Genomic DNA, 12,503 nt, shown 5'->3' on the forward strand with positions numbered 1-12,503 from the left:
AAAAAGAAACCTCTAACCTGTAAAAGAATGCTCCAAACTGTAGTTTTGATTTCCAATGAGATGGATAAACAATTTTGAAACCATACTTGAGAGGCACTGCAGCCTGGTGCATCACACAGTGGATGAGCACACAAACTGTTCAGCGTTTGCTCCAGTAAGAGGCAATTAATCTCCTGTCACATTTTCAAGAAAGATCTGATGACACATGACTTCAGGAGAAGCTCTTCTGTACCTCATGCTGAAGCTGCTATGAATCCTCAGAATAGGGCAAGATCCAAGAAAACATTGGGGATAAGGCTGTGCTGCTAGCAGGCTAGTAGGGAAGTCACCTAAATTAGTCATATGTGTCACTCCCATACTGAATGCTCATACTAAAACCCTTCTGTTGCAGGCTTTGGTTCTTCAATATATGCACAATACCCCAATTTAATTCCCCAGTTAAATATTTCCTGTTGGTTTTGTTGTTTGTTTGGGTTTTTTTTCCCTCGTGTTTCTTCTTCTGTTGTGCAATTTGTTTTCTTTCCTCTAAATGACATATATAGTTAGCTGGAAGTTGCTCTAATGCATAAGTTACTTTATTTTCCTTCTAGCCCCACAAGGATAACTGTCACCCTCACCAGCTGGTACTATCTAGATTAAAAATAGACATCAGCTGCACAATTGCAAATTTCTCCTGAGGATACCAGCAGCAAGAGAGTTGACTACAATTCTTTCTACAGACAGCTTCTAGAAGCACATTAGAAATGACATCCCTCTCATCTTCTAAAGCTCTTAACACCACTCACTCTTGCCTTGCCCTCAGTATCTATTTCCACCAACTCTTCAGGATAATCAGCTGCCTGCTACCAATTAGACTTGATAAACTAGCAAGGATACAGCCCCATTAAATCGCTGGCAATAGCTGCAAGGGTTTTAACTGCTCAAAAGCAAATTATTAACCTCTGGTTCACCACAACTCTGAGTAGGACTCACTTTCCTTTTTAGACTGAGATAGTTGTAACAGCAAGAATGCTAAAGCACTGTGTTACCTGTAAGAGTAACTGGGAAAATGTGCTTAGAAAGAACAACGTATTATCATTTCAAGTGAAATTCCATCTGTCCAATCATGCCTTTCAAACAGTAGATACACTAAACTTGCATTCCATCCACCACTGTATTTAAATAGAAGCAGGAAGGCTTTAGGCATGAAGGGAGAATATTCAGTGTCAGCGATCAGAATTAAACTCTCAATTCTTCTCCTGACTTGGAGCCACTTTGAGTAAAGCATTCTTGTCTTGCAGATAGGAACAATAACCTTTTTTCACTTTGCCTCTTATATCATTGTCAATTTTTATTTGATTTTGGGTATATTTCATCCATAAGATGGAAACGTGTCAGAGGGTGAGGTTTAGGAGATGTTTTAGCAATGCTGGATTGCTACTCACTCCATCAGCTTCTAATGAAAGGCTGTGCCTCTAATGAAGCCTCAGTGCTGGGCTGTGCTTCCCCACTGAGAGGAATTGTAGCTCTTCAAGTGTGAAATTCTGTGTTACAAAAGTGAGATACAACCCCATGTGGTACCTGGAGCATTTTAGGTGCTATCATAATACAGTACAATTAAAATAGCCAAGACTAATGGTATTCATTTTTTTTACCTGAAAAAAGGAGGTAACACAAAATAAAAACCAGAAACACAAGAGCAGACAAAGAAGGGAATTACATTTCAGGAATCCAGAGAATCTCCTTGTGGTGCTGAGGCACATGGTTTAGCAACAGAGTTGATAGATAAATGTTGGAGCTTATGATCTTAAAGGTCACTTTGTAGTGCACAGTCAGTGCTGGGCTATCATTAGACAACACAGAGACCTGGTGTTAATGCAAATTAGCTGGGGAACCTAGTGCCCAAACTGCATGTTCAGCAGGGATTTTCAGTACAGCTGCCTGCAGCACTTATCCTCAGCTGATCATCAGGGCCTGTTTTGGGTCAACAGTAAATGGAGATATCAGCCTGCTAACAATATCATCAAATATCTCTCCTGTCAGCATCTTGGAATGATCAGTGAGGACACTACCAGCTTCCCATCTTGGGGTTATTTAATGTAATCACCCTGCATGTTCTGAATACCTGCACAAGACCCAAGGTCTAGAGAGGACACTGTTAAGAGGTCTCCATATTTAAGGAGATAAAATCCTTATCCCAAGAAATGCAAGGGGGTATGGCTTGATAAGTGAAGAAAATAAACAATGAAATACAGCTTTTAAAATACATACTCCCTTACAATAATTTAATAAACCATGTTGTCATCTCATAAAGAATTGGGATGGTTGCCGTGGTGACAAAGATTATCCTTGCTGCTGTTTGATTCTGTCATCTTTCTAAACATGAATTCATAATATTTAGGATTTATTAACAATGTGTCACACTGATAGAGATAAATTACATACTTTAAACTGGCCGTGAAAGTCTTCTATGATATTATAGCTGCTTTGTCAACTCAGCAATAAGATATGATGTGATTACTAGAAAGTTAAAGCTATTTGTCATAAAAGATGAAGCACAGAGTATCAAAACCCTCAGAACAGAAAAAGAAAAAAAAAAAAAAAGGTCTTTAACAATCTAATGTGTTTCCTTATTTTAAGTATTTTGGACTTAGCAAAGAGCCACTATTTGCTGCATTGTAAATTGATCCACATCAGTACATGCTGAGATTAGATTTATTTGTGCTGGGGAAATTTAGGTTGTAATATATCAGAATTTATGTGCTCCAGGCTGCAATCTTTTATGATGCTTCAAACTGTAATGGAGAGCTTGTGAAGAGACCTTAATGATGGCACACTTTGCAATATATAAAAACATATACACACACATACATGTGTTATGAAGATGAATTTCACTTCAAGGAATTTATGTAGGGGTTTTTGTGATATGTGGTATCCTAATTGTAGCAGCAAGTCAGATGAGATTCTCAGTGTACAGAGCCGTCTGGAAGGTGTCTTTTTGTCCACCTTACTGAAGTATTTCTGTCAAGTGAGCTTCAGGGCTGCTACAACTCTAGGCTAATTTATAGGGCCAGCTCTGCAGCCATTGCTCCAGACATAATTTCCAGTCAATGTAGCAGTAAGAAATTCCCTAATTTTAAAACAAACTTTTTAATTTTTTTAAGTAACAAAAGGTAGTACTTATTTTTTCCAGAAAAAGAAGCCTTTTTTTCCTGTAGTGACAGACATTATAGATGGCAGGAACTCACTGGAGCTGAGCAAACAAGGAGTAGTGTCCGTGTAGATGACTCTGTCTGAAGAATGTGATTTATCACTTAGTGGGCCATACTCTGCTCTGTCTGTAGGATGACCTCTTGAGCTGGGTGAGGTATCTCTGCAGTATGTTGCAATGCAGAGGAAGTGACACAGCATTCTTTAAGTCAGGATTTGAAGGCAGTCTGGAGCAGTGGCCAGGAGAACTGTTCAGGTGTGCTCAGAATAAGGGAGCAATTCTTCTTGCCTTGCACCATTCCTGAAACTTATGTTACCTAAACTGCTTTGCTTATCCTTTTAATCAGAACAGGGAGGAAAAGTTTGAAAATTCAGTGACTGGATTCTGTCACCTGATATGAAAATCAATCAATCAATCAGTCCATCAATAAATCAATCAATCCTCACATAGTTTCAGAAAGAAAAATAATCCAGGCTCAGCTGAAATATAGCTAATCAATAGGGTATGATTTCTTCCTAATCACAACCTTTGAGGTCTATAGAACAATAAATGAACCACACACTCAGTCTGCAAAGAACAAGAGAAAAACTAAATAAAAAGTCCTTTTAGCTTAATGACATCGTATAATTAGCTTAATTATGCTGCCATAGATTAGTGGCTAACAGTGATAGGCATTTTGGCCTTTGCTCCCCTTTATCTCAGTGCAATAATGTTCTCTCTATCTGCAGACAGCATGGCCTGATGTCATAGAATAGTTATGTTTCTTCCAAACCAGACACAATCATTATTTCAGATGGCAAGTACTACCCCATAAATCATTCTGCATTTCTTTTCAAGGACCTATACAAAACCAGGGTTGGGAAGGGAAAACACCATTTTCTACTGGGTGTCTTTGGCAGTGTTATATCCAGAGTTATTTGTAAGGTGGAAGATTTCAATTGTCTTCAACAGGCATTAAAGTAGCTCCTTAGAGCTGGGATGTAATATGTACAACTTCTTCTCTGTTCAGTTAATTTTGGAGGCAGTGTTGTTCTTTAGACCCTGCAGACCAAATCTAACACTTAAAATAAAAGGAGACCTCTGCTGTACAGTTTAGTGAGATTTGCATGTGGTTTGGTCAAAGATGAAGTTGATCCAGTATTTTATACCAGTTTCTTTCTGCAGGAAATAGATGACAATGCCATAAACCAGACACTCTGTATAGCCTTAATTACTTCATTGTGCACCTAGAAGAAGTGGCACTGTATGCAAACAGTGCTGTGCAAGCTTGATTCCGTCCTGATTTGCTTTCTCTCAAATTCAATGCAGGCATTTTCAGTATTATCCTGGTTTGGGCACAATAGGGAGAATAGGAAAGAAGCTGCAGAAGCATATAGCAGTAATTTAATATCAGTGTCACAGGAATTTTGTCTGAAGGAAATGGCATAGCAAGGGCAAGTAAATACCCTATGACTTTATCTTCTAACAGGCAGTTCTCAGTGATTTGGTATACAGCATGATTAAAATGAGTCATTCTCTGAGACAACGATCCCTAAGCTGGGAACTTTTATCTCTGGAATTTGTATACAGCATTGAGTCTACCTTTTATTGTCTGCTAGAGCTAGAAAGTCAGTATGTGGGCTTTAAAAAAAAATTTAGAAAATCTAGTAAAAAGAATATTTTTTATTTTTCCTTCCAAAGGTAATTTGGAAAACACTAAATATTAATCTTGGTAAACAACTCAAGATACATAAAGAAAAAAGCTCAGAAAATGCATGGGGTTTCTTTCTGACTCATGATTAATAGATGTTACTGTGTAGCTGTTACAGCTCAGCAAAACCTGACAGAGCTGTGCTGCTCAGTTAAAAACTGAATCATAAGTCACTTAGTGGGTTTTGTGCATGTAGTTTGCATACATACAACAGTGAGCTTTAATGTGTATAATTCCGAGTATGCAGATGATAAAGCCATGGCTCTGCTATAACATTTGAAGCATTTTATTGTTTGGTTTGTTTTGTTTGGTTGGTTGGTTTTTATTCTGAGAATACATCTGGTATTTTTTGTGTGCAAATTGCTTTAATATTGATAACTATTTTGCATTGTTTTCAGAAATTCAAAAACAGAAATCAGAGAGACATGAAAAACGAACACCTCCAAAGGGTAACTTCATTTTTTTTACCTGTTTACCTACACAAATGCATGTAACATGCAGTGTACTTTGTAACTGCTTATGTTACCATTGCTGTTTTAGAAGAGCATTCAAAGATCATTTGACATAGACTGTAAATGATCAAAAATTTGTGTGCAGCTTAAGCATTAACAAATACTGTCATTTAATGTTTGTGTGGTCATATTGTAAATAAGTTATAATTGGATTCTTCTGCCCAAAATTATCCAGAAATCTCCTTTTTTTTTTTTTTTTTTGTAGCAGAGGGGGGAGAAAGTAGAGTGTTGATGAACTTCCTCTGGTGCAAAAGGCATGAAGTGTTGGGCAAGGAAGAAAGCAAATTTGTAGGCCAGTGGGTGCCATCCAAGTTAGGAAGTCATAGTTATTGGTGAGCCAGGTGTGTATCAGAGATAAGAAAAGCCTCCATTTTAAGAGCCTACTCTTTCTCAGACTGCTTAATCTCCTCTAACTGGCACTTTCCAAAAAATCCACAGAGGAACTGGTTTGGACTGGTTTTCAGAGGTCATGTAAACAAAGAGGTTTCCTCGGATGTGTGCATTTTTTTTTTGCCTCCTCTGTAGAAGTTAGGCCATATTAAATGTGATGAGCACCTCTCTGGTGCACCAGTGCTGTGCTTAGCAGTAGCAGGAGGAAGCAAGAAGAAAGCTTATTAAAAATAGTGTATGTACCTAGACCCTCCTTCATACAATTATATTCATTTCTGTGTATATTCTTTATCTATTTTTATAAGATATTCACCTCTAGTGCTAGCTGTTTTGTTCTGTGCTAATCAGGGGCATCTGGAGTGCCTCGAACTGCTTCCCAACTATTTAATAAATCATGTTGTCTGATAATGATTATTTTAGGGTATCAGTAGGCTAGCCAGGCAATAATGAACTCAGATCCATTAACAAGGCATGACAGTTAAGATCTTTTCAAGCACTGCATTCTAAAAACACAGATGAAGTTGCAGCCTTCACCAAAACAGCCTCCTGTGTACCATTTAATCTATACAGAAGTGCATTGCTTTACCCACAAGAACATTAATGTTGCAGAAATAATTAGTAAGAAGTTACAAGATGCCAGGAAAAAAAAGCATTCAGGTGTCATTAGTTAAGTCCCTTTATGCCTGATAATGCAGTCTTTAATTACACAATCACTTAATGAAGCTTAGGACAAATTCTTTTTTCCTATTTTTTTCATTTTCATATTTAGTCCCAAAAATGCTTCTTGTACATAGGAGGACCAATGGCAAGCAAACATTCTGCCTGGCCACAAGCTAGGGCATGACAAAGGTGAACCTCTAGGGAGTTTTAAAGATACTTGTATGCCTCTGAATTAACAGGAGCCTCTCTGGGTTTGTTTTTGGGTTTTGGTTAGTTTGGTTTTGTTTTGTGGTATGTGCGTTTGGTTTTCTTAAAGACGTTCTCTCTGAATTCAGCCTGATCTGACAAATAGATTCCAGGTTCTTCAAAACAATTTAATTTACTATCCTTAGCACATGTCTGTCCTTCCTACCCTTACCCACTTGTTAATAGAGAGACAGTGATAATGCAAATATTAAACACCACAGAATAAAGCTGTCTGTGTTTTAGCATATGGATAAATGGTGAAGTTTACAGACAATTGTGATGTATAACCATGATGTAATCTGGTGTAGCTAGAAGACAAGGTGTTTGAGACAGCTAAATAGATAAATAGAACTGGACCACACAAACCCACATAAATTAACAAAATTAGCATCATTAGTGCCTTATTTACATTTGACACAGAGGCTCTCTACCCTGATCTCTGCAGGTATGGCTACAGATATCCCTGAATTAACTGTGAAGTAGGTAACACAGTACAAAGCTCAGGTACAGCTTCACTTATTTCTGTAGCTGTATGAATTTACAGCAGCTTTGGGTGAAGCCAATGCTGTGAGCAATGTGATGACCACCAGCAGCTGTCAAACTTAAACCTGTTCAGTTGGATGTGATGCTGTCTGACTGCTGCAATTAAATCTGATTTTAAGTGACACAAACATGTAACTCCTGAGGCATTGTCTCATGCTTACATAGGCATTTATGTTCAGTGTTGAAGGGCGAGATCCAGCACAGGGCTAGGTGCTGCAGGGAGCAGTGTGCACATGTCTGGTGCTGGTCAGGGAAGATCTGGGCAGATTCAGAGACAAGCCTCTTCTGTCTTCACAGGCAATTGAGGTGGTTTGTAAGGAGTGCAAATGCCTTCACAGTTCATTAATTGCTGGGATTTCCTCAGGCTGTTGTTTTGGATCTGGAAGCCCGTGCCCCTCCAGATCAAGCCCTTTCCCTTTTTTCCAGTGTCCCCTCAAGAAGGATTAAGTAATAACTATCTAAGGTTACTTTGCTTCTGAATAAAAGCATCTACAAAGAGATTTAATGCTCTCTGACTAATGCACTCTAACTTCATTGTATTACTTCATTTATCTTAACTTTCCTGTGTGTTGCTGTGTGGACAAGCACTTAGTCAGTTAGCTGGAGCAAGCAATCTCTGCTTCATGCTCACTGCACTCATCACCTAGCTTCATACTAAGCAGCAGACTTAAGATTTACTCAGCTGGAAACTATTTTTACTTCCCTTAGGTATGGAATTAGTGCCTCCTTATGACTTCTCTTCTCTTTGCACTTGCTTTTTTGGGGATGAGGAATATCTCCACCTCAAACATTTTAAAGAAGGAAAGCTAAATCACATCCCCCTTCACTGCCTTCCACTTGATGCAAATCAAACAAACCAAGAGATGACTGAAATATGAGAGCATCTCTCAGATATAGACTATGCTCCTTGTTTTTAATTTTATGTGAAACAGATGGAAATATTCTTACATGATGAAGTTTGGAATCCATTGTTAAATTACCTTAAAATTTTCCATTATCATCTCCTACTTTAGATTATTTATAAATTTGCCACTCTCCAGTCACTGAGGAGGAAATTTTTCATGCTCATCTTTTTGCCTCAGGCTGAATTTTCATTCAAAGTCATATCAAAATGTTCTAGCAATTTCCAAAATCTAGGTTAGTGAAAATTAGGTTGGGGTGTTATATTTTTTCCAATGCTAATAACAGTTCATTCTGAGTTTATGGTGTTTGGGGTATTTGCAAGGAAGCTCAAGACTTTTTTTTTTTTTTTTTTTTTTAAGATGTGGGAAAAAGTCATAAAACTAGTTTTAGTTCTTATTATTATTTCTGGATGAGTACAGCATCCTACTTAAAAAAAAAAGTAAAAAAAAAAGAGGTGAAAGAGGTGATCTTTTAATTACAAAGCGTGTCATGAAGCAAATAAAATGGTTGAATTGAGGTTGAAGGAGCAGTTTTACTTCCAGCATTTTTCAGGTGAAGTGTGCTTGACTTAACAGCCTTAAAACCATTTTTATGTGCTTTCTCTTCATATATATGCAGAAGAAAATCCTATTAACTCTAATTTGTTTCACAGAAACATAGCAATATGGCCAGCCTGGCTTATTTCTAAAACCTGATGCTTGCACCTAAGCACTGTGGGCTTGGAAAAAAGCATGCCTTAAGCCTTTGCAAAGAAAGAGATATTCAAGTGACTACATCTGGAAAAGATCTGTAGAGAGTAAACTATTTTCTATAACAGAGTTTTTAGGACTGTATATAAAGCTGAACATAAAAACATTCCCAGAGTTAATATGCAAAAAAAAAAAAAATCTTATTTAAATTTGTCAGATCAAAATCTTCCATGTACTTTGGTGCCCCTCTGTGCTGCCATTGAAGAGTCAAAAATGGCCAGTAATCACAGCCCTGAAACATGAACCCTTTAATTTTTGGCAACACCTGCCTTTCCTGGATATGGTTGTACCCAAAAGCCACAGCTCTGAGAGTGTCCATAAGAGGTAGTGGGAAACATTACCATCTGAGATTAGCAAGCTCTGAGGCTAACACACAGGATAGAGCTCTTGATGCCTTCAGCCTATCATTGGGAAGAGAAAAATAGCTTATGCCAGCCTGGTCTCTGCTTATCCACATTCCAGGCTCCCTGCCCAGATACATCAAGTTACCTTTATTTCTGAAGCAGCAGCCAACTGATCCCCTCTCCATAATTTTTAGCTTGCAGGCCATACAAATATTCAGATTGCCTTATATTTTAGCCCTTTATATCATTCTGATGATGTGAGGGAATCTTAAATTAGATTGTTTTAAATATTTTTTTGTCCAATTTGAGGTCTGGTAGCAATTCACTTACCGTCATTCAAGACTCACTTTGTGGTTGGTTTTCTTTTTTTTTTTTTTTTTACCCAAAGCAGGAAATAGGGAAATAGTGTGGAGAAGCTAGAATAAATTCAAAAGACCCACACAACCATCTCCCTTACACAAGCAAGATGTTCTGTGGCTAAAAGCAAGCTTTTTGATTGCTAGTCTGTTCTGCATAGGTATAGTGTTTTGGCAGAGAGACTTTTGTCCAACAGGCAGAAGCTCAGGTCTCACTGCCCATCACAGAACCACTCTTTGCAAAACTGTATCATTGCCCCATCCCAAACTGACAACACCTCGTGTTTTGCACAGAGCTGGCACCTGCTAATGCAGATGTAAGATGTAAAAGGATGCTACAGTTTCTGCAAAAATATCCAGTCTAAGTTCTACACAACGTAGGGGGAGTGGAGCCTGCTGTTGCTTGGTGTGCTGCTAGGTGTTCTACAGCAAAGGAACCAGTTGCAGTCTGCAGTTCATTCAGTAAATGCATTGCTTAGTGGGGCTGTGTTCTTCACAGCCTGAATTTTCAGTATAAATTTGTCATCTACACTCCTAAATTTGAAAAATCTCCTTTTGATCTCTTTATGCTGCACAGGTAATTGTTATCAATAATAATTTACCTGGTACAACTGGAAATTGAATAATGCAAACATTGTCATAGGTTTGTGGGACAGTCTCAGACCAGCTGTGGGCTGCAGGCCACAGCCAGGAGAGCTGACTGAAGGTGGCTCCAGATTTGTCCCAGACCATGAGCATCACACTCAGTGTAAAAGGGGAAGTTTGCTAAGCAGAGGGGAGCTTTGCTTAAGAGTTTCCTGTGTGGGCTTCTCCTCGCCCTGCATCTCTTCTGATTCCCTTCCCTCCCTGCTCTTGAAGAGTGTTTCCCTGGATATTGTGACTGCTGTGTTTTTTCAGGGCAGAGTATAACTTTATATATCCAGTACTGACATTGGTATTCATTTGGCTATTTCATCAAACCCATTTTCATTTCAATCTGAGGGTCTTCTCTCCTTTTTCTAATCATTTTTCCTGGGGAGAGCTCATCAGGTGACAGAGTGACTGCTAATATTTTAGCCCCAGGTATGGGCTAAACATTGACACACATCCAAGACATAATGCAATTACTGAATGTTTGGAATAATTTCTCTTAAAGATGTGGACCTATTTTTTTTAACAAAGTACTTAACCCACAAACTAAATATTGTTTGTACTTCTGTGAAATTACATTTGCTGCAAAGCTGGTGAAATGAATTATGCAAAGTCATTTCTGTGCTTGTGTCTGAAGTTCACAATTGTTTTCTAATCAGAGTTGGGTTTTCTGTGCTTTACTTGTTGACAGAAACTGCAGTACTGCAAAGAAAATATTTTTTTCCTTGAAATAGGCAAATGTTAGTCTTCAACTAGTACAGGTTGAGAAGGATCCTCTTTTTTTTTTTTTTTTTTTTTTTTTTGCCCATCCAAATCATTGTGATTTGGAATACAACCAGGTCCCAAAACATGATCTGGGCATTAGAAGGGTAATAGAGTCAGTGAAGATTAATATTTGCCTGATTCCAACAGGTCATGTAATTGGTTGTGTTTGAACAGCTGCTCTTCCTGAAGTTATGCTCTGATTAGAAGAGATGTTTTCATGTTAATCCATCTTGTGGCTGAAGTAACAGCTAAAAATATAGGGGAAAAAGAGCATGGAAAGCAATATGCTAATGATAGAAAGTTGTGCCGTCAAGGACTGAAAATAATTTCCTCTGTCAGAAATCTTGGACTCGGATTGCTTGTGTAATAGGACAAAACAAGAGATTCCCACAAATTAGATTGAGTTTGCTGAATAATCACTTATTTTGCAAAAATATAGTTTAACATCTGAAGGCTTTTTCAAGGAGTAATGTTTGGCTTGGACCTGGAATTAAATATTGATACTAAGAAGGTCTATACTTCATTTAGTACTTGTGACTCAGAGCTAAAGTCCATTATTTGAATTTACAAATCTTTTTCTGTGACCACTTTGAAATAATAAGTATACACAATGCCTCCAGATTACAGATTTATGGCATGTCTGGGTTTGGGGATTTTTTAAATTGTTTATTTGTATTTTTTTATTTCCAGCAGTTCACAGAGACAAACCTGAAAAACAAGAAAAAATGGAGAGAAAGGAACCCCTGAAGGGTAGGTATTCAACATATGAAGCTCTTTGGTTTCTTACTAGTGGTTCAGAACAGTCTAATCTATTGACTTAGCCCCTTCTTGTAAATCCCAATTATGTTTAAGGGCAGAGGAGGTGGTGTGAAGCCAGCTGGAAGGAGAATGAGGATTTTTAAAAGCACTTGGAATTTATCACTCTGCAAAAAGGCTAAAATTATATTCAGAGATTAATGAATAAGTTTTTACTGTATTATTAACTTAGGTAAAAGATGCCCAGAGCATAAATAGGTGCCTTTTTAATTCTTCCTGAATAAATCCAAGCATAATATTTGTTGTTAGGAATACTACTGAGCAAAACATAATGAGTAAATTATAACACATAGGGTACAATCCCTGGAGGCATTCAGCTTCAGAGACTTGCCTTAGAAAAAAAAATAAGTCCCCAGGCTCATTTCAGAGATGTTGGAGAGGAAGCATTCAAGAGGATTTACTAATGTGCCTGTGGTGTAAGCCAACAACAAATCACTGATCTTCCTGCTCTAGGAGTCAGAATCAGGAATCTGCTTTCTCTTCACCCAAGACTCAGGAGTTAGTTCTGGGCCCCAAGAGCCAGCATCAAGTTTACCTCTTGAGAGGGAAGTTTTGGCAAAATAGAATGTTATGTCTACTTGTCAAAACACTTCCAGCCTTCTGAGAACATGTCCTTTACATAAAACATGTGTGATGAATGACATCTCAGGCTGAAAGAAGAAACCCGTTCTAATGAAGAGAATAGGCTAATGGTCATGATAAATCACAC

General features: G+C 38.0%; 1 protein-coding gene across 1 annotated transcript in view; it reads left to right on the forward strand.

The window, feature by feature from the left end:
* Positions 1 to 12,503, forward strand: part of TRDN (triadin) — a 212,119-nt gene that overhangs the window by 58,380 nt on the left and 141,236 nt on the right. The window contains 2 exon segments of the mRNA XM_054393020.1: positions 5,279 to 5,329; positions 11,669 to 11,728. Of these exon segments, the coding sequence (XP_054248995.1) occupies positions 5,279 to 5,329; positions 11,669 to 11,728 (111 nt within the window).

Source organism: Indicator indicator, chromosome 27 (assembly GCF_027791375.1).
Source record: "Indicator indicator isolate 239-I01 chromosome 27, UM_Iind_1.1, whole genome shotgun sequence".
Classification (NCBI taxonomy): Eukaryota; Metazoa; Chordata; class Aves; order Piciformes; family Indicatoridae; genus Indicator; species Indicator indicator.